The 22,500-nt window shown below is 52.9% G+C and overlaps 1 protein-coding gene across 1 annotated transcript in view; it reads right to left on the bottom strand.

The window, feature by feature from the left end:
- The window catches only part of efnb3b (ephrin-B3b), a 58,931-nt gene that overhangs the window by 24,679 nt on the left and 11,752 nt on the right, over positions 1-22,500 (bottom strand). The window contains exon 2 of the mRNA XM_088910097.1: positions 10,507-10,802. Coding sequence (XP_088766223.1) covers positions 10,507-10,802 — 296 coding nt within the window. The remainder of the gene's footprint in view (positions 1-10,506; positions 10,803-22,500) is intronic.

Here is a 22,500-nt window from a genome sequence, read left to right as displayed (position 1 = left end):
TCAGGTGTGTGGAGTACAGTACAGTCAGTGTGTGGAGTGCAGTCACAGTCAGGTGTGTGGAGTGCAGTCAGGTTGATGATAACGAAAGCAACAGCAGTCACCCTGAGTCCCAGTGTTGAGCTCAGTGTAGGAACAACTCGGAGCTGCACAATCTGCGCACTCAGACACGGAGACAAGCTGCTCTGTCTTGTCAAACATTGCCAAGCTGTATTCCCTGCGCTGACTCCGACAGGGGAAACATGTTCTCCCTGGATCTAACAGCATGCAACAACGACATGCCTCTCTTCCCAATCCTGTCTCTCCTCCCCTCCTCCTTCCCCTCGCTAAAAATACTCATCCCCCTTCCCTCTCGTCCTTTGCTGCTCAGCAGGAGAGATGCTGGTCACAGACTCTCCGGAAGCTGGTACTTTTAATAACACTTCCAACATCTTCTGTGTGTGTGTGTGTGTGTGTGTGTGTGTGTGTGTGAAAGCCAAAGCACTATTTCTGGGACAATGGCTAGCTAGTCCGTCATATCTTAAATAAGACGTGATTGGCTATCAGCATTTAGCGCATGAGATCGATCAATGGGAGTTATTCACTGCTTGACTCAATTATAGGACAAAGAACACTGAGCACTGTGCTTGCTGGGCACTTTAGAAACTGCATGATCTTGCCAGGTAATCAGAATGCCACCTAAAATCTCTCACATGTGCCATCATCACGTCCATGTGTTTTAATACGATACAAATCTGTCTTGCACCTACCACATATGCATGTATGCAAGGAGACTTGAAGGTGTATATAGATATCAGTATCCCCACCCACCTGCCGGTATCTGAAACAAGGTTTTTATAGCCAATTCTGTGTGTTAACGCACTGATCTGCCAACAAACCCTCTTCTACGTTTTACTGAAAAGCAGTCCTGCTTGGCAAGAGCTTAGCTGAGATCGCAATGGCCAGCTCGTGGGTAGAAGGCTACAGACACGGCAGTGAGGACTCTTCCAGCACAAACACATGCTTGTGAGCCCCTGTAGTCTCCACTAAAGAGCTCAGCCGCCAGTGGGAGGTGCAATCTCAAGCCCAGCCACTGGGGCGGCGCTGTTGAGCAGCAAGGTTCCTAGCCGGCCAGCCCTGGCGGGCCACTGTGCACCACTGCCGAGGGAATCCTGACCACTGTGGGTTACTGACATGAACCCAGACTGGAACCAGCAATCTCTGGGCTTCAGGGACCAACCTGCCTCCCGCACGCCCCCTGCTGGGACTCTGCTGCAACACACTCAATACCCACTGAGTGACACGATCCTCCCAGTGTAAAGACCAGGGGCTCCAGTCCTTTTTAAGACACAACATCCTCGCATCACCCCTGGCCCGCTTGGCTGCGTCGGAAAAATGGAACAACTCGTTTAGCAAAGAAAAACCCGGGAGTGCAGGGATCCGGAATAATGTGTCTTGACATCTGTGCCTGTAGATCGCTCCCGGCACAGGGAGGGGGGGTGCGTGAGAGAGAGAGGAGGGAGGTGAAAGATGAGGGGGGGTGAGAAAGAGAGAGGGAGGAGTGATGAAGGAGGACATGCGGGAGGGAAGTATCAGCCCTCCGAATCCTGCGCTGGCACAGACTCTCACACCGGCAGGTCACAGGCCAGAGGACGGACAGGCCAGCTGGCCCGGTTGGAGGTGAGGAGATAACCGATCCGATTACCTCATGCAGCCGTCCAGGGAAAGGAGCCAGGGGCCCGGCAGCTTGCTCCACACCCCCACACCCTCCTGACTTCAGTTTAAAATGCAAAAAAAAAATGGAAGAAAATGTCGTCCTCTGCCTAAGGCCTTAGTGATCCCTGCTGGAAGTCATGAGGCGTGCACACACGGCAATGTTTTACATACTGGAAATATAACAATACAAGAAAGACCAGAGAAACCAGTGCAGCGCAGAAGGGACGCTCTTATTGGGTTTAGGGCTTTTAAACTTCAGGAAATGGCAGTTCTAATTTCCATATTCCAGTTTTGGCCAATTTAAGATCTTCAGTGACAAAAACTGACAACTGGAATGGTATCTAAAGATCACAATTAGGGTCCCAGTCCAGGATGAGCCCGTACAGCCCAGAGATCCCATTCAGGGTCCCAGTCCAGGATGGGCCCCTATAGCCCCGAGATCCCAGTCAGGGTCCCAGTCCAGGATGAGCCCCTACAGCCCAGAGATCCCAGTCAGGGTCCCAGTCCAGGATGAGCCCCTACAGTCCAGAGATCCCAGTCAGGGTCCCAGTCCAGGATGGGCCCCTATAGCCCCGAGATCCCAGTCAGGGTCCCAGTCCAGGATGAGCCCCTACAGCCCAGAGATTGCAGCCAGTGTCCCAGTCTAGGATGAGCCCCTATAGCCCAGAGATCACAGCCAGTGTCCCAGACCAGGGTAACTAACACATTTTTGTAGCAGCAGCAGAATTTTCCTCAGGAGCTAAAGCAATGATTAGAGGTACCCAGACACTGTGGCCAGCGACCAAGCTTGCTGTGAGCTTGCGCGCACGCTCTCACGAGAGCCCAGCTCAGCGCAGTCGATGGGAGTTACTATGGAAGCAATTAAGGTTCATTTGCTGCAATTTGCTCCCAGGTTCCGGGGTCTTTAGCTGCCAGCTCTCCCGGGAGCGAGGCTGGCAGACCAGGCGATCCAGCCCTCGTTCCGCTTACCTGAGCCTCCGGATTCTTAATTGAAATAATTAGCAGCCTAATTGTGGGTGTTTAACTGTTGTTCTTTGTGAAGGAGGGAGGGGGAGGGGGCTGGGCAGCCACCACAGAGAGAGAGAGAGAGAGAGAGAGAGAGAGAGAGAGAGAGAGAGAGAGAGAGAGAGAGAGAGAGAGAGAGAGAGAGAGAGAGAGAGATGGAGATCCGAACTCATCCACAGCTCCCTTCCAGACTCCCAGAACGCGTTTATTTCAGGGGTGTCTTACGTCAGCTCGAGACTTGGCCCAGCAACCAGCAGATCTCAAGCAGATCTCCTGAAGGATTCCAGGACTTAGGGACATGGGTTTGGAGAAGAGCACCCTGCTTTATTTTCCCCACGCTGCCGACTGGAACGCACATATCATTCCGGGGATTAAGGAGAAGTCCTACACTGCCAGGCTGGAGGAACTGAACAGTCTTAGACTTGAACAGAGAAGACTCCGAAGGGACCTGATACATTCAGGATACTCAAAGACACAGACAAAGTCAACCCAGAATCAACAGTTCAACACGAGCAGGAGGACACAAGCGGAAACCACATGGAAGTGTATTTAAAACTGAGAGCAGGAGACGTCTTTGCACAAAGGGTGGTGGGAGCATGGAACATGCTATGGTGAATACCCTGGTTTATTTCAAGCAAGTCATTGCAAGAGGTCGATGACATCCTGGGCTCAATTAATTAACTACTGACTACCAAACGAGCTAAATGGGCCAGAAGGCCTCCTCTCATCCGTAACCTCTGTGATGTTCTTATCACAGGGTTCGAGAGCTTCGCAGGGCTGACTCTTTACCTTGGCTAAAACATGACACCAATAATTAGAAACAATCCAACTTTGGAAGGTAAGATTATGAGGACGGTGGAGAGTCAGAAATGCCCGAGGTTCACAGGGTTTAATCATTCAAACTGGCCGAAATCCACAGAGTGAGTCATGAGAAGCGGCTCAGATTCAAAGGGTATGGTAATTAGAACCGGCTCAGATTCACGGGATTAGGAAATAGGAATGGATACAATTCACACAGCACTTTGTGAATTGAATCAGAAATGAAGAGTTTCCGTTAAAAACTGAAAAACGGCCAACTTTCCCAGCGCTCACTCACCAGGAACGGCTAAAATTCCCCAAGTTCATCCCATCCCCAGCCAAGAGTGGCTCCTATTTAATGGTCGACCTACACTGGAAACAGATTCAAGGGCTCTGGGACAAGGACAGCGTGAATTCCCACAATCCTTTGTGCGAAGAAGCGCCTTCTGACCTCGGGTTTAAAAGCACTTCCCTGTAGCATTTCCACCTGCACCCTCAGATCACCTGGTTCTAATGGAGCCCGCTGGGCCGACAGTGTCGATGCCCCAGAGGATTCGGATCACTTGGTTCTGAAGAAGCCCGCTGGGCCGACAGTGTCGATGCCCCGGAGGATTCTGATCACTGGGTTCTGAAGAAGCCCGCTGGGCCGACAGTGTCGATGCCCCGGAGGATTCGGATCATTGGGTTCTGAAGAAGCCCGCTGGGCCGACAGTGTCGATGCCCCGGAGGATTCGGATCACTGGGTTCTGAAGAAGCCCGCTGGGCCGACAGTGTCGATGCCCCGGAGGATTCGGATCACTGGGTTCTGAAGAAGCCCGCTGGGCCGACAGTGTCGATGCCCCGGAGGATTCGGATCACTGGGTTCTGAAGAAGCCCGCTGGGCCGACAGTGTCGATGCCCTTGAGGATTCAAACACACGGATCAGATCCTCTCCCGGTCCTCTCCGTTCAGCACTGAAGCGGCGCGGTGCCCTCAGACACTATCCATGTACAGGAAGACAGGGGCTCCCATGGCTGAGCACGCACTCCGCAATCCCCTCTCCTCGCACCAGAGGCCTGAGAGAGCTACAACCAGAACTACCTGTTCCAGGCAGCGAGCCGAGATCACAAACATGTGACATCAATAATTCATGTTACGCCGTCGCGCCTTGTGGTGCTTGGATAATTGAACCTGACACATGCACGACACGTCCCGCCCCCCCCCCCGCACTCTCGGCACCCTGCGTCACCCCCCATCTCTCCCCACGCCTCGATACTCCGGACCGTGAGCGCTGCAGAAAGCACAGGCATGGAGCTGGTTTAGGGGAACGGCAGAGTTCTGGGGGGGGGGGGCTGTGCTACAACAGGGATCCCTTTCCAACAGGGACCCCACGGTTCAAGAGCGTCAGAGTGGTGCCAAAGGGGGGGAGCCCAGGCTGGCTCCCCTGGAGGTTTGTCAGTTGCCCTCTGAAACTGGGGTCCCCCTGAGCTGACCAGGGTGCCCTGGGCCAGCCCCAGAGTGAGTGGGCATCTCTAACAGGTGGGTGTGTGGGCGGAGTGTGACTACAGGCCCCACCCCCAGCCCCGCCCCCTGTTCGGTCCCAGCCCCGCCCCACACAGGACAGGAGCTGCAGCAGTGAGCCAGACCACAGAGGGGGAACGGCTGCAGAAGTGGAGAAGTGATCTGCTGATTTCCTGCAGTTTCGTTTTAGATGCTTATCCACTGATTCAGGCACCTGGGACACAGCAAACAGCAGAGCAGCCGACTCCACCACCCGATCCAGCAGGCTGGAGTAAACACAGGCCGGATTCCATGCAGATCCCCGAGGGGGAATTCTGGAATCCAACAATCCCAGCAGTGCGCGGTCATTGTTTCCTCTCTTAACACCTCCAGCACTGCGTCTACACACAAGCGTGCCCAAATGCCTCTTTCAGAAAAGCGCTGCAGCTGGCGTCACGATTAAAGCCGTAATTCCCCCTCGAATGTGTTAATCAGTCTTCGCGCTGGAGAAATCCCACTTATCTGTATGTACTGGGGGCTCGCTGTGTTGTGTGTGGGCTTCCAGGGGTGTGTCTGCAGTCCTGGCTAGGGCCACACAAGAGCTTCACGACCTTTGACCTTTCACCCCCTACCCCCACCACTCTCCAGCTTTAGTAATGAATCGCAGTGACGAACTCAGAAAGAGGAATTACAGCGCCATGATTATTATTTCATCTGTACAGTTGACTTGACACAGATAGAATACATGGACACTCGCTAAATCACGCATTTTTGTATAAGCCTCAGTTACTCAGAATCCAGTCATGCCACAGTCTCTAAATTCCCATCCTGGAGCACCCCAATCCATAAGGGTTTAGGGATCATCATTAAATCACCCATTTAAATCACCCAGACGTGAAACTCTTTAATGGCGATCAATTAAGGAGAAGATGTGTTAAGTTAAATAATTTAGAGATCACTTGAAACAGGAATCTCGCTATTCTGCCACCCTTAAGGACTAGTGTTCCTCTGATTGAACAAACTGATTGTGGAATTGATCTGCGATTTACATGAGCTCTCACTCTTCAGAAACAGGAGATTCAGGGGGGCTCAAGTAAGACTTACAGGCCTGGGTCTCTCCGTCAGAATCACAGGCTGGATACCCCAAATTCTCACACAGCCAAAACTATCCGACCGAGCCCCAACATCGCCCCAGAGGTCAAAACAAAAAGACTTCATGGAGGAAGGGATATTCTGAATTTGTGAGCGAATCGACTCGCCCAGGCCAGTAATGCTGGATAATCCGACCGGGAAGACGCAGAGCCGACGCAGAGCCGACACTGGGGGATTATTATACATTGCCCATGAGCTGCCAGTGTGAGAGCACTGCTGCTCAGAGCCCAGGCCCGGGCTGCAGGACCACACAGGGGAATCCTGGGATTTTCACGTCCTCGGTGTCGAGGCAGAAGGAGATGAAGGGACTCACAGGCCCTTGGTAAACACACACACCTGAACCTGCCGACACACACACTGCACAGTGACACACACCTGAACCTGCCGACACACACACTGCACACAGTGACACACACACTGCACACTGACACACACACCTGAACCTACCGACACACACACTGCACACCGACACACACACCTGAACCTGCCGACACACACACTGCACACCGACACACACACCTGAACCTGCCGACACACACACTGCACACCGACACACACACCTGAACCTGCCGACACACACACTGCACACCGACACACACACCTGAACCTGCCGACACACACACTGCACACCGACACACACACCTGAACCTGTCGACACACACACTGCACACCGACACACACACCTGAACCTGTCGACACACACACTGCACACCGATACACACACCTGAACCTGTCGACACACACACTGCACACCGATACACACACCTGAACTTGTCGACACACACTGTACACGGTACACACACCTGAACCTGTCGACACACACACTGCACACTGATACACACACCTGAACCTGTCGACACACACTGTACACGATACACACACCTGAACCTGCCGAAACACACACTGATACACACACACCTGAACCTGCCGACACACAGACTGCACACTGATACACACACAGTAAACAGACACACGCATGCTGCACACTGAATCACACACAGGTACACACACTGGACCCTGAACACACACACGGTGGACACTGACACGTACTGATCACTGATCCACACACACGGACAGTTCTGGGATGACACTCACACACCCAGGCAGTTCAGTGTAATGGTTCCTGACCTACATAGCCCTGTCGACCTGTCACATTGTCTTATTCACACTGAGTGACCAGCAGAGCTGCAATTGGACAACCCCTGCAGCAGGCACTCCTCGCCTGTCTCTCCACCCTGCTGCTCCCTCTGTCCCTCGTTCCCCCTGTCTCCTTCTCTCCCTCTCTCCTCCTCTCCCTCATTCCCCCGTCTCCTTCTATCCCTCTCTCCTCCTATCTCCTCCTCTCCCTCTCTCCATCCCTCTCTCCTCCTCTCTCTCTCTCCCCCTCTGTCCCCTCTCTCTCTCTATCCCTCTCTCCTCCTCTCTCTCTATCCCTCTCTCCTCTGCAGAAACGGTGGGAGAAGTGTGAGAATGGGGCCAGGGGAGAGAAGAGGAGGAACAGAAGGAGAGCAGTCTGGAGAGGAGGGGGTGACCTCCAGCCCTCTCCCCCGCTCGGTTACCGCAGAGAGTTCAGGACGTCAAAGACTCTGCCTTTGAGAAAACCATACAGAGTTTTTCCTCCCAAGAACAAACGGCTTTGTTATGGATTTTCCCCTTGGTCTCCGGCTTCGATCCAGCCCGCCCATCTCCCTCTCCGTCTCGAGCGCTGTGCTTTTGGAGCAGCAACACTTCAAAGCGCCACCGCCCCCCCCCCCGCCTCCTCCCCACCCCTCCCCAAGGGCAGCGATAGCAGCTCGGCTCCCTCCTAGCAATTCCCCCTGGGAATGGGAAGACTAGCAGAAGGAAACGGGAGGCTACGAACAGCCCGTCCTCGCTTGGGAGACGAGCTCACTCCTGGTCCTGCTGAGCCACAGGGTCCTTCACTTCTCATGCTGAACTCCTAATGGCGGTCTTGAACCCAGTAGTGAGTTAATTGGCTTCGTTTGCACTGTTTCTTCGTGCTGGAGCCACTGAAGGTTTTGAGCTTATTGATCCCAACATCAAATCCACTCCCAGGGATCCACCTTCGAAAAAAACGTGGCTGGGTAGTAAGTTCCAGACACCCACCACCCTTTGTGTAAAGACTCCTACCCCAGTCTCAGACCTAAATATAGTTATGGCTTGAGTTTCCAGGTTCCTGACTCACGGCCGATTCTCCCCTACATCCTCTGAGCCGACCTTATCAAGCACATTCCCTGAATGCTGAGCAGGAGTATCACGACTCCAGAGATTTGGTTCCTATGGAATAAACCTCCTGCTACCATGCAGATCCCTAGAGCCTGTCTCTATCCCTCTCCTGTCTACGGAAACAAGCTCCCAGTGATCAACCCAACTCTTAACCCAGAATCCACACCAGAACTCTGACTCCGACAGACCCCAGGTACATTTAACCATGAACAGACAGATTTATTATCTGTACTGTATATACCACACTTTGTCACACATTATATCGAAAAGCACAGAAGACGCTGTCAGCATGAATTTCCGGCTGCTGGGAAGACCCGTGAGCTGGAATGTGGAGGTGTGAGACGCAGGTGCGGAGTGGGAGGAGGAATGTGCGATGCAGGGATGCAGATGACACAGAAGATGCTATGAATTTCCCAACAGCCTGGAATCAGACGGCAGGCCCCACCCCTTAAATGGTCTGTGCGTGGTGGCGGGGATCCTGGGAAGGATGCGGTCCTTGGTTCACACACCTACACACACACACGCCTCCACCCATACATACCTACACACATACCTAAACACACACCTACACCCACACACATGTATATGTACACACACCTATACCCACACATACCTGCACACACCTATACACACGCATCTACAATCACACCTCCATACACACCTACAATCACACCTCCACACACACATATTGTACTTCCACACACACACAGCTCAGGGCCCAGGCTGCTGCCTGTGTTCCAGCGAAGAGAGGTCACCTGTCTCTCCCCGTTCGTCAGTGTGTGTGCGTGTGGCACCACAGCTGTCAGAGAGCACTCGATCTCCCTATCCATCACAGCTACCTGCCCCTGGGGGGGCGTTCGGCAGATAAAGAGAGCGACCCGGCCTGCCCCCCTCCCACAGAGCGACGCAGACGTCAGACAGCCAGGCGAGGTGTCGCTACCTCACCCTCCTGCACCCGGTACGAGGCCTGGACGCCCCTGTCCTCCACTAGGGGCAGCAGAGGGACGTCCCCTGCTCAGCCAGAAAACCGCGCTCTGTGTGGGGTCACAGCTTGGCAGTGTCGGCCACTTCACCGGGTGGAGCAGGGCTCGGTCACGGACCGCGCCGGGATGGGAGACCTCCAAGGAAAACCAGGCTACAGCAGTAATGTGCTGGTGGACCAGCAGGAGGCGCTCATCAATCTGATCCAGAATGTCCCAGGATCTGGGAATCTGTTCCACTCCAGGATTGAAAGCTGATTAGATGCCCATTGTACAGAGTGGGAAAGGGGGAGAGGAGAAAGCTGGAGAGAGGCCAGAGCTGCCTGACCCACTTCACGTTTTAGTCTGTCCTTCTCCCTCTCTGCTCTCCCCACCTAGCAGGAGTGCCCTGTCATCAGACAGCAGTATCACTTCCAGTTTCTTCAGACAAATTCTAGCAAATTAGCAAGCAGCCAGGTGGTTTACTTAAACTGCCTTCAGACACCCTCCCTCACTGTCTCACTCTTTCCCTCTCTCCCTGTCTGACCTTGCGGCTCTCAGAGAGCCATCGATCCCCCCCATCCAAGACGATCAATTACTCAGGTCTGTCTGACAACTGATAAGGCGGATGAAATTTACAAACAAACAAACAGACAGACCACCGGAGGACTGAAACAACACAGAGAGCTGGAGGGACAGTCGGTGGAGGGGACGGTGAGAGACGGGCAGAATTCCTCAGGACAACCCCTCTGAGAGCGAGAGAGGACTTCCCAGAGAGCGCAAGAGAGAGAGATGGTCGTCAGTGCCCAGTATCAAGCAGCATGCAGAGGAAATTCGATTGGGTTCATTTGGCGGCAGCAGTGAGGACAGTCAGAGGGAGAGGGGAAGGAGAAAGGGATTAACAGAGGAACAGCATGAGTCTGGACATCCCTCTCTCACCCAGGCCCAGGGACAAACACAGTGACAGACGGGCCCAGAGAGACAGACACTGTGAGAGACAGACAGGCCCAGGCACAGAGAGACAGACACCAGTTTTCTGTCTGTCCCTCTCTCTCCTCCTGCTGGAGCCGTCCTGAGGGGTTTGGAGTCTAGACAGACAGAGACACAGCTCCTCTCTCACAGCGGACACGTGGCGTCCCAACTGGGAACGGGCAGGAACAGACACGACAGGCCCGGACAGTCGCTGGACTCCTACCGATAATGTAGTAGTCGTGCTGGGTCTTGAACTCGTTGCCCCACAGGTTGGGGCTGTACTCCTGGAACTTGATGGTGAAGCGGATGTCCCTGTTGGGCCGGTCGCAGGTCAGCAGCAGGACGGGGTGCCCTACGACCTCGCAGCGCTCGGCCTGCTCCCGGGTCGACACCAGGTACAGCTTGTAGTACTCGTACTCCTGCGTGGAGCGGGGCCCCGGCGGCTCTGAGGCTGGACAGATCAGGTCCAGCCGGTCTCCGATCTGGGGGTACAGCACGTACCCCTTCTCATCCCGAAACCTGGGGGGAGAGAGAGAGAGAGAGAGAGAGAGAGAGACGAGCTGCATTAGTCTAGAAACAGCTCCATTCTGGGGGTTAAACAAGGGGGACAGCTTTTGACCTTTTAACCAAACCTTCAATTTAACAGAATTCAAAAACAACAACCGACAGAGCCGAAGGAGTAAAGAGGAATCGTCTGTTAGCCGTCCAACCACCCGATACCGACCGAAGTGCAGCAAAGCGAGGATTTTAGGACAATCGGCGAGGACATCGCCCGGAACGCCGGCACCCAAAATGTTTCACTCGAAGGAAGGGCGCGGCTGCTCTCGAACCCGTGCTGGGGAGAGTGAGCGGGTCTGCTCCCAGCCCTAAAGTGTGCCGAGCCTCTCGGGTCCTGGGCAGCGGAGACCAGGAGAGGATCTCGGGACAGTCACTGACCCCGGGAGGCAGGGAGAATGAAAGCCCAGACAAGAGGTGAAACGAAAGAGGAAGAGCGGACTGGGAACAGCAGGCAGGTCTTTACGCGAAGAGCAGCGGTGGTCTGGAACAAGGTGTCGGTCCACATGCCCCTGATGGCTGCAGAATTTTGTTGCTCAAAACCTTCGGGTTCACCAGCTGCTAGAAACCCAAGCAGCCAGAGGGGCTGGAAGGCCTGCTCTCGTTCCCGAGTCCATGACGCGTGTCCCGAGAGCTGGAGAGTGGCACTGGAGGGGTTCATTCAGAGAACTGCTCCCTGTCTGGGGCACTGGGGTGAAAGGCCAAGGCTACGCACCCCTCACTTCCTCTCCAGTCATTTCGGTCTTATCTCTCAGAAACACCTCCCCCTGTACTCCTCTCTCCCTCCTCTCTGTCCTACTCACCATCACTCCTCTTTTCACTCTTTCAACAGCTGCCATCTTCTCTCGACTAGTACCGTTTTACACTCAGGACAGTACAGTCTCTCTCAGTATAGTACAGTCTTTCTCAATACACTACAGATACATTCAGTACAGATACCCTGAGTACAGTATAGACAGTCTCTCTCAGTATAGTATACATACTTTCAGTACACTACAGTCCCTCTCAGTACAGTACACATACTTTCAGTAAACTTGTCTCTCTCAGTACAGTATAAACTCTCTCAGTAGAGTACAGTCTCTCTAAGTACAGTGTAGACACTCTCAGCACAGTACAGATACTCTCGGTAGTCTCAGTACAGTACAGACACTCTCAGTAGTCTATCTTAGTACAGTATAGACACTCTCAGTACAGTACAGATACTCTTAGCACAGTATAAACTCTCTCAGTACAGTATAGACATTCTCAGTACACTACGGATACTCTCTCAGTACAGTACAGATAATCTCAGTAGTCTATCTCAGTACAGTATAGACACTCTCAGTACACTACGGATACTCTTAGCACAGTATAAACTCTCTCAGTACAGTATAGACATTCTCAGTACACTACGGATACTCTCTCAGTACAGTACAGATACTCTCAGTAGTCTATCTCAGTACAGTATAGACACTCTCAGTACACTACGGATACTCTCTCAGTACAGTACAGACACTCTCAGTAGTCTATCTCAGTGCAGTATAGACACTCTCAGTACAGTACAGATACTCTTAGCACAGTATAAACTCTCTCAGTACAGTATAGACATTCTCAGTACACTACGGATACTCTCTCAGTACAGTACAGATACTCTCAGTACAGTACAGATACTCTCAGTAGTCCATCTCAGTGCAGTATAGACACTCTCAGTACAGATACTCATAGTACGGTATAAACTCTCTCAGTGCAGACACTCTCAGTAGTCTATCTCAGTAATGGGACTCCGCTGTGTGTAAATCTGTGTCTGTGTGTAAGTCTCCAGATACCTACACACAGCAACACACACCGAGAGACCCACACTCACACCAACACACACATCAACACAGACACCGAGAGACCCACACACTCGATTCAATTCAACACACACTCACACCAACACACACCGAGAGACTCACACTCACACCAACACACACACACACCGAGAGACCCACACTCACACCAACACACACACACCGAGAGACCCACACTCACACCAACACACACATCAACACAGACACCGAGAGACCCACACACTCGATTCAATTCAACACACACTCACACCAACACAGACACCGAGAGACCCACACTCACACCAACACACACACACACACCGAGAGACCCACACTCACACCAACACACACACACACACCGAGAGACCCACACTCACACCAACACACACACACACCGAGAGACCCACACTCACACCAACACACACACACACACCGAGAGGCCCACACACACTCACCAACACACACAGTCAGACCTGTAGTCAGGATTAAAAAATTCCAGGATCCAATCTGAACCCAAACATCCTGAACCCCCGAACCCCCACATCTTCCACACTGTGTCAATCTCAACAGAACCCCAACATCCACCCCTCTTCCACCCCTAAGGCCCTGGGTTGGTGACCCCTGACCCTTGCAGGATCTTGGCCACAGGCTCAGAATCACCACCGGATAAATTATAATGTCAGGGAGGGCGATGATGAGGAAAACGCTGAGCGCAGGAGGAGAAGGAGCAGAAAGAAAGGGGAGAAAAGGAGGGAATCTTCGGGATAAAAGAAATCAGTTCTTTCGAGAAAGACAAACGGAACAGCACTGATCTCCAGTGGGACCGAAACAATCGGACAACAGCGGGATTACTGCGGAGCCAGGATTACGAAGAAAGAGATAGAGAGGAAGATAATCCAGTCGCCAATAGTGAATTTAAAATCCCTCCCTTTCCCCACTGATCCGTATATTAAACCGGGATTGAGCGGCGCTGGGTTTGTACACACCACTGGGGGGGTGACACTAGGGGGTACTGTGGCAGGCCAACTACATCTGTCCCTTAGTTGGGGCCCCACAGAGTGGGGAGGGGGGCACTGAGGGGAACAGCTTACTCTTCTCTTCTAAAGAGAAGTGCCCTCTCATTTTCTTACCATCTTTTGTTCAGCTCCCTACTCAGCCACCCCCCTCCCCCTGCAAGTTTCTCCTTTTCATTCTGTTTCTGATTTAACCCCTCTGTGCTTTCTCATCCCTCTCTCTCTCCATTCCTGCCTTCCTACATCTCTTCTATCTACTTTCTGCAGTCTGAATATCCCGAGCTCCTCTTTCCTCTTCTTCCTTTCTCCTTCTCTCTCCTCTGTTCCCTCTCCTCCCTCTGCTCTCTCACTCCTCTCTCCGTCCCCTCTCCACCCTCACTCCTCACACTCCTCTCTCCTTTCTCTCCCTCCTCACTCTTTCCTCTCTGTTCCTTCTCTCCCCTTTTACTTCTCCCTCACTCCTCTCTGTGCACTCTCTCCTAACTCACTCCTCTCTGTGCACTCTCTCCTCCCTCACTCCTCTCTGTGTGAAGACTCTCTCCTCCCTCACCCTTCTCTGTGTGAAGACTCTCTCCTCCCTCACCCCTCTGTGTGAAGACTCTCTCCTCCCTCACCCCTCTGTGTGAAGACTCTCTCCTCCCTCACTCTTCTGTGCACCCTCTCCTCCCTCACTCCTCTCTGTGTGAAGACTCTCTCCTCCCTCACTCTTCTGTGCACCCTCTCCTCCCTCACCCCTCTCCCTCACTCCTCTCTGTGCACCCTCTCCTCCCTCACTCCTCTCTGTGCACTCTCTCCTCCCTCACCCCTCTCTGTGTGAAGAAAGACTCTCCTCCCTCACTCCTCTCCCTCACTCCTCTCTGTGCGAAGAAAGACTCTCTCTCCTCCCTCACTCCTCTCCCTCACTCCTCTCTGTGCGAAGACTCTCTCCTCCCTCACTCCTCTCTGTGCGAAGACTCTCCTCCCTCACTCCTCTCTGTGCGAAGAAAGACTCTCTCTCCTCCCTCACTCCTCTCTGTGCACTCTCTCCTCCCTCACTCCTCTCTGTGCGAAGACTCTCCTCCCTCACTCCTCTCTGTGCGAAGACTCTCCTCCCTCACTCCTCTCTGTGCGAAGAAAGACTCTCTCTCCTCCCTCACTCCTCTCCCTCACTCCTCTCTGTGCGAAGACTCTCTCCTCCCTCACTCCTCTCTGTGCGAAGAAAGACTCTCTCTCCTCCCTCACTCCTCTCCCTCACTCCTCTCTGTGCGAAGACTCTCTCCTCCCTTACTCCTCTCTGTGCGAAGAAAGACTCTCTCTCCTCCCTCACTCCTCTCCCTCACTCCTCTCTGTGCGAAGACTCTCCTCCCTCACTCCTCTCTGTGCGAAGAAAGACTCTCTCTCCTCCCTCACTCCTCTCCCTCACTCCTCTCTGTGCGAAGACTCTCTCCTCCCTCACTCCTCTCTGTGCGAAGACTCTCTCCTCCCTCACTCCTCTCAGTTTGAAGGCTCTCTATCTCCCAGACTATCAGCAATACTGCTGCCAAAGTGGTGACAACCCATTCATCAGAACAGCCTGTGCACGTTGAGAACGTTTGTCTTTTGACAAGTAATCTGAATTGTTAATTACAAACTAGATTAAAGAAATTAAGAGATTGAAAAGAAAATAAATGAATACCAAGTGGAAACACAGTAGGATAGAGAAAAGACATTTGTAATTGTGGATTAATAACACATTTGACAGAGAGGCCAATGTGTGTCTCAGGCTGTGAGAGGTGCCACAGACTGGAGAGAGTGGTCAGTGTGTGTCTCAGGCTGTGACAGGTGCCACAGAGTGGACAGAGTGGTCAGTGTGTGCCTCAGGCTGTGACAAAATTCACAGACTGGACAGAGTGGTCACTGTGTGTCTGGGGCTGGGACAAAATTCACAGACTGGACAGAGTGGTCACTGTGTGTCTGGGGCTGGGACAGGGTCACAGGGATCACAGACTGGACAGAGTGGTCACTGTGTATGTCAGGCTGGAGTCCCAGAAGAGGGAGAGCAAGAGACCAGTGACAGTTGCCTTACTGGCCACATTGCTGGTGCTTACAGCCTCTTCCCAGTGGAAGGACGGACTGCCAAAAGGAGAAACGCTACGATTTAGCTGGGATCCCAGGAACAAAATCTGATCTTTGTAGGCCATGACACTAGCAGGTAAGAATCTGAGCAACATGTCTGAAAAAACCCGGATCTTACAACCCCTTGTGGAACAGCCACTGGTAGGAAGCGTCACCAGTCTTAAGTGGCAAACTAATAAAGCTTGAGAGTCTGTGCCCCCCCGCCCCTGCCTCTGGGTGTCAGGAGACAGGGTCTGCGGTGGAGGTGGGGTGCAGGGTGCAGGATGTGGGGTGCACGTGGCTGGTGGCAGCAGACTGGCGCTGCTGGCACTGCAGTTCACCCGTTGGCACAGCGACAGGCTGCAGTGCAAGACACCCCACAGAGATGGGGGATTACAGGGAATTACAGCAAGAGGCCAGGAAGACAGAGCCGTGGACAGAGGGAGAACGAAGGAGAGAGGAGAGATTACACCCAGAGAAATGGAGAGAGATCACACTCAGAGATGGCACAGAAAGAGAGAGAAATCACACACAGTAAGAGAGAGATTGTAATGAAAGATGGAAAGATAGAGATTGCACACAGACAGAGACTGCACACAGACAGGGAAATCACACACAGAGACAGAAAGATGGAGAGAGAGATTGGAAAGATGGAGAGCAAGATTAAAAAGAAAGATGGAGAGACAGAGATTGCACACAGAAAGAGAGCGATCGCATGCAGTAAGGTGAACAGAGACTGCAACTCAAAAAGAGAAAGATTGCACACAGAAAGATGGACAGACAGAGAAAAGGATGCACACAGAAAGATGGACAGACAGAGAAAAGGATGCACACAGAAAGATGGACAGACAGAAAAGGATGCACACAGAAAGATGGACAGACAGAAAAGGATGCACACAGAAAGATGGACAGACAGAAAAGGATGCACACAAAGAAGGACAGATGGAGACTAAACAGAGAAAGCTGGGGTGAGAGATTGTAGTTTACAAAGAAAGAATTAGATTAGATTGAGATTACATTTTACAACATTTTTCATCAAACACATCAAAACCCACGACATTTACACAACAAACAGTCAAACAACACTCGTCTCTGCGCGTGGATAGCTAGGCGAGATGCCTCCGTTCTTGTGTGAGGGGAAACCCCCCGCTGGTCTGCGTGGTGCCCAGCGGCCTGTGCCAGCGTTCGGTGCCAGCCGAGCTAGGGCCTCTTGGCCAGAGACCGCAGGCTGGGGGGGCAGCTCTCTCCAGGGTTCCCCAATCCTGGGCCGGAGCCCCACACACCTGCTGGGTCATGTTTCAGCCCAGCGCTCAGTTACACCACTGAGCCCTTGCCCGACCTCTTAACAGGATTAACTAGAGCTGCGGGCCTGTTTTCAGCTCATTAACAGGCTGGAGTCGCCTTTTAACCCCCCACGTTACCTTCCATCCCCAACGTGTCAGTCACAACAAGACTCGCAACTGCTGCTGGTCTCTAGGTGGGCCTGTGACAGAGGCCGGACCAGACCCAGCAATGTCTGGACTGCAGGTGTCAGCCTGCCTGGCGTGTGAGCAGGAGTCAGGAGACGGCCGCCTCCTGCAGATTTTACACGAAAGCCCCGCACAGACATTCTCTGGGAATTCCCTGCTCTCAGCAACTCATCCACCCAATCCTGGAAAGAAGCCAGGGCATCAACCTCAGCAACATGGAAGCTTGTTCCACACTCCCACCATGCTTTGTGTAAGAACTGCCTCCTGTTCTCACTTCTAGCTTCTGCTCCTGTATTCCCTGACCTGGATCAGCTCACCACTGAAGCACTCTCTCCTGGTCTGTCCAGGAACCAGTCCCTGTGGACACATCCGGGCGGATGTATCCGGCCACTCTACTCTCCCGGCCTCTCGCTTGCCAGAACGAGCTGCTCCCTCCCTCAGCAGCTCTGGCGCTCAGGACCGCACAGGAGGACAGATGACGTTTCTCAGAGCAGCACAGGCACAGAGTCTCTCGGGGAAGGGGGGCCGAGAAGATTACAGCCCTCGTTGCCGTAGGGTGGTAATTGTGGGTTGCTCAGGTTGTAAGAAATGGAGTAGGGAGGGAGGGGGGACACACAAAAGTGCTGCACAGCCTGCAGTGTACCTCCCTATAATCAGATAACTGCCCCTCTCAGTCAAGCCAACCATGGGGAAGGGGGGGTGCAGGAAGGTAGTGGGGTGCACACACCTCCGCACAGTCCCTGGTTTCCACTCTTCCTCCTCTCCTGCTTTCCGCCTGCTGCCCCAAGCGAGGAGGAGGAGAGACAGAGGGCAAGGCGGCTGGGACACAAACGTCAGAGGGCAGGAGAGCGAGGGAGAGGAGGGCGAGAGGAAGAACAGAAGGAGAAAGAGAGAGAGGAGAGCAAGAGGGAGCGACAGAGCAGGAGGGAGGGAGAGAGAGAGAGAGAGAGAACTCTCTTTGATTTCCCAGGATGGATCTGAGCCAATTAGTGGAAAAGAATCCTAAACAATTAACGAGCACAGAGAGGATTGCATGATTAATTACAGACCACAGATCCCACTTGACCGAGAGACAAAACAGACAAAGAAAAGGAAAAGTAGCAGAGAGAGGAGGGAGCGTGGAGGCACACATGAAGAAACACACACACAGAGGGGAGGCCCCTGCAGAGACTTCGCACTTTCCCACTCACTGGGCTGTCAACACCAATTTGCTCTGTGCTCACTGAGAGGAAACAGACGAGCAAGGAGACAGACCAGGCTCCTGCTGCACAGCTGGCTAATCCACTCCAGGTTTTACAGTGGCGTCAATCACGCACAGCTGGATAATCCACTCCAGGTTTTACAGTCTTGGCAATCATGCACAGCTGGCTAATCCACTCCAGGTTTTACAGTGGTGTCAATCATGCACAGCTGGCTAATCCACTCCAGGTTTTACAGTGGAGTCAATCATGCACAGCTGGATAATCCACTCCAGGTTTTACAGTGGCGTCACTATAAGAAGAGAGAGAGAGAAAGATGAAAGAGAAAAGGAGGGAGAGACACCAGGAGAGAGCAGAATGGAGAGAGAGGAACGGAGAGGAAGAGAAGTTTTCCTGAAAGTCCCGCCAGTGCAGCGCTTTCGAACAGAGCGGAGATTGAGCTGAACAGAGAGCGGGCAGGGAAGACAGGGAGTCTCCTTGCTCAGGAAGGGCAAGGAGGTGTCTGTCCCCAGCAGGAGCTGAGTGGCGGCAGCTATTGTCCTGAGCTCTTCCGGGGCGTCTGCATCTCTTGTACCGTATGGAGCAGAATCACACACAGCAGCCCTTCGGGGCTCAGGCTGCCAAGATACAGACCCCTGTCCGCGCTGGGCGCAACGCCACCCCCCTGACCGTAGAGAAGACAAGAGAACAGACACGTGGACGCCCGCCGCGCCAGAGAGGAAGTGGCAGAACGGATTCCCAGCCTGGTGCAAGTGTCTGACGCAGACAGCTCAGAGGAACTGAACCTCTTTAGTCCCGTACACAGGAGACCGCCGAGTGGACTCGATTCGATACTCCGAAATCCCGAAAAATGCCACCGACGAGGTAAGCGCAGAAGGGCTATATTCCGGGAACAAGAGCGGACGACAGGTGCAGAGGGAAGCAGATTTAAGCACAGAGGACCGGAGACTTTACACTGTGCGGAGAGAGTGGTGGATGTCTGGAACAAGCAGCCCAGACCTGCTGCGGAAGCCCATTCCCCGGAGGATGAGATGCTCAGATCAGCGCGTGTCTGGCCACCCGACAGGCTCTCGTCTCTGTGCCGTCTCGGGTGTTTGCGGCGGCTGAAACTCGGGAGAGGTTTTGCCATGGAATACTGACTCACTGTGTCTCAAATTAGAATATCTCCACTGCCACTGGCAGGGATGAGCGAGCGTACCGAGCACAGAGAAGAGAGATCGCTGGCAGACCAGGGCGGATGAACGCCCGGCGTTCAGCACCCTGGATAAATTAGTGAGCAAACCTGTTTCAGGGAGGAGACCGAGTCCGCAGCTGCAGGAGCTCCTTCACATCGCTCAAAACAACTGACTTCTCCCCCTCTTTCCTTGCACACACACCTCCTATAACATAAGGTCCACGGCTAGTCTTTTCCTCTCCCGCAGGGGAGGAAACGTTCACAAAGTACACAGAAAGGCTGGCAGACAGAACCTGCTCTGCGGGCATGTTCTGATCCAGGCTCAGGCCCAGGCCCAGGCCCAGAGGGGCTCAGGGGAGAGCGCAGCTCTGAAATAACGCGGCTCGGAGATCTCAGATCCTCTTATTACCCCAGGGAACGGCCCTGCTCCCCCGACACAGGCAGCATGAAGAGCTGCAACAGAAATTACAATAATTAAAACATAAAAGCGTATTTTTAGACTGCTGTTTTCGGTCTTGACACTGGGGAGAGACGAGTGAAAGAACGGAGGAGAACGGGAATAGGATGAAAAAATGCCCCCCCCCCCCCACATCCCTCCACCCTGCTTTGTCTCTCTGTCACGGCGACACACTGACAGACTGGCACAGCGACAGACTGGCACACTGACGTAGTGACAGACTGGCACAGTGATGTACAGGCAGACCGGCACAGCGACACACTGACACTGTAAAGACTGACACAGTCATGTACTGACAGACTGGCACAGTGATGCACTGACAGTGACACAGATTGGCACATTGACACTGACTGACTGACTGACTGACTGACTGACTGACTGACTGACTGACTGACTGACTGACTGACTGACTGACTGACTGACTGACTGACTGACTGACTGACTGACTGACTGACTGACTGACTGACTGACTGACTGACTGACTGACTGACTGACTGACTGACTGACTGACTGACTGACTGAGAGTGCGAGGCAGACAGGGCGAGGGGTAGGGCAGAGGAACGTGACAGAGGGGGTTAGGAGAGGACAGAGAGATGGACTGCTGGAAGTGAGAGACGTAGTGCAAAGACACAGGGGACCCCCACTGTGTTACCCACAGAGCGAGGGGTTGGGCACAGGACGCCATTAGACAGACCCCCAGCGGAGAGCAGGGGCAGAGGGAGGGTTACAGCCTCTGATCCAGAGACAGAGCACGGCAGAAGACTACCTCTAAACACCAGGAGGAGAGGACAATCTCCACAGGAAGGAAATGAAGGAAACAGCACTGAGGAGGAGCCCGCGCTGATGACACACTCTCTCGTTCTGTGAGTCACACGCTCTGAACAGGAATGAGGAAGACTGCACAGAGGGAAACTGCAAATGCAGGTAAAGGCTAATTCATTCCCAAACCTTTACTTAACCAGATGGGTTTGGTTACAAAAAGCATAGGCTCAGATCGGTACAGCACAGTAAACTAAACCATAAGCTATTAAGCTCTCCCTTATATACAATATCTAACCATCCAGCTCTCTACAGTATCTGTCCCTCCATCTAGAGTACCTATCCCATTATCAACAGAATCTATCCCTCAATCTACAGTATCGATCCATCCAGATCTGTACAGTGCATATCTGTCCCTCGAACTATAGTATCTATCTAGACAGTGTATATACAGTATAATACAGGAGGTACAGGTCCTAATACAGTGTCCAGACAGTGTATATACAGTATAGTACAGTAGGTACAGGTCCTAATGCAGTGTCCAGACAGTGTATATACAGTATAGTACAGTAGGTACAGGTCCTAATGCAGTGTCCAGACAGTGTATATACAGTATAGCACAGTAGGTACAGGTCCTAACAGAGTGTGCATGAACTATGAGTTAAAAATCGTTTTGTGTGTGAATGGAGAGAGGGAGGGAGAGAGGGAGTGGGGTTGTAGGGGTTGAAAAAATAATTTGTTGCCTCTCGTCTCTCCACATAAAAGAGGAACAGAAGTAAGAAAAAACATTTGCGTCTTCTCCCCCCTCTGAATGAAAGGCGCTATTGTTGGGTACAGAGAGAGCGACAGAGAGGCAGGCAGCGTGCTGCTGAGACAGACAGAGAGGGGCAGACTGAGGGAGGAGCGGCACATGGCTGAGGAAGAGTGCACAGCTGATGGAGGGAGAGAGGGAGAGAGAGACAGCGCAGCTGATGGAGGGAGAGAGAGACAGCACAGGTGATGGAGGGAGAGAGAGACAGCACAGCTGATGGAGGGAGAGAGGGAGAGAGAGACAGCGCAGCTGATGGAGGGAGAGAGAGAGAGAGACAGCACAGGTGATAGAGGGAGAGAGAGAGAGACAGCACAGGTGATGGAGGGAGAGAGAGAGACAGCACAGGTGATGGAGGGAGAGAGGGAGAGAGAGACAGTGCAGCTGATGGAGGGAGAGAGAGACAGCACAGCTGATGGAGGGAGAGAGAGACAGCACAGCTGATGGAGGGAGAGAGGGAGAGAGAGACAGCGCAGCTGATGGAGGGAGAGAGAGACAGCACAGCTGATGGAGGGAGAGAGAGACAGCACAGCTGATGGAGGGAGAGAGGGAGAGAGAGACAGCGCAGCTGATGAAGGGAGAGAGACAGCACAGCTGATGAAGGGAGAGAGACAGCACAGCTGATGGAGGGAGAGAGAGACAGCACAGCTGATGGAGGGAGAGAGAGAGACAGCACAGGTAATGGAGGGAGAGAGAGACAGCACAGGTGATGGAGGGAGAGAGAGGGAGACAGCACAGCTGATGGAGGGAGAGGAGAGAGAGACTGTATATATATGTTTGTATGTCACTGTTTGTGTATGTGTTAGCCAATGTGTAACACTGTATGAGTGAGTGTGTTAGTAGTGTGTTACTGTATGGGTATGTGTGTTAGTACGATGGTGTGCCATTGTACGTACATGTGT

Source organism: Atractosteus spatula, chromosome 3 (genome assembly GCF_055471065.1).
Source record: "Atractosteus spatula isolate fAtrSpa1 chromosome 3, fAtrSpa1.hap1, whole genome shotgun sequence".
Taxonomy (NCBI): Eukaryota; Metazoa; Chordata; class Actinopteri; order Semionotiformes; family Lepisosteidae; genus Atractosteus; species Atractosteus spatula.
The sequence above is the reverse complement of the archived record's forward strand: the minus strand, read 5'-3'. Positions and strand labels throughout refer to the sequence as shown.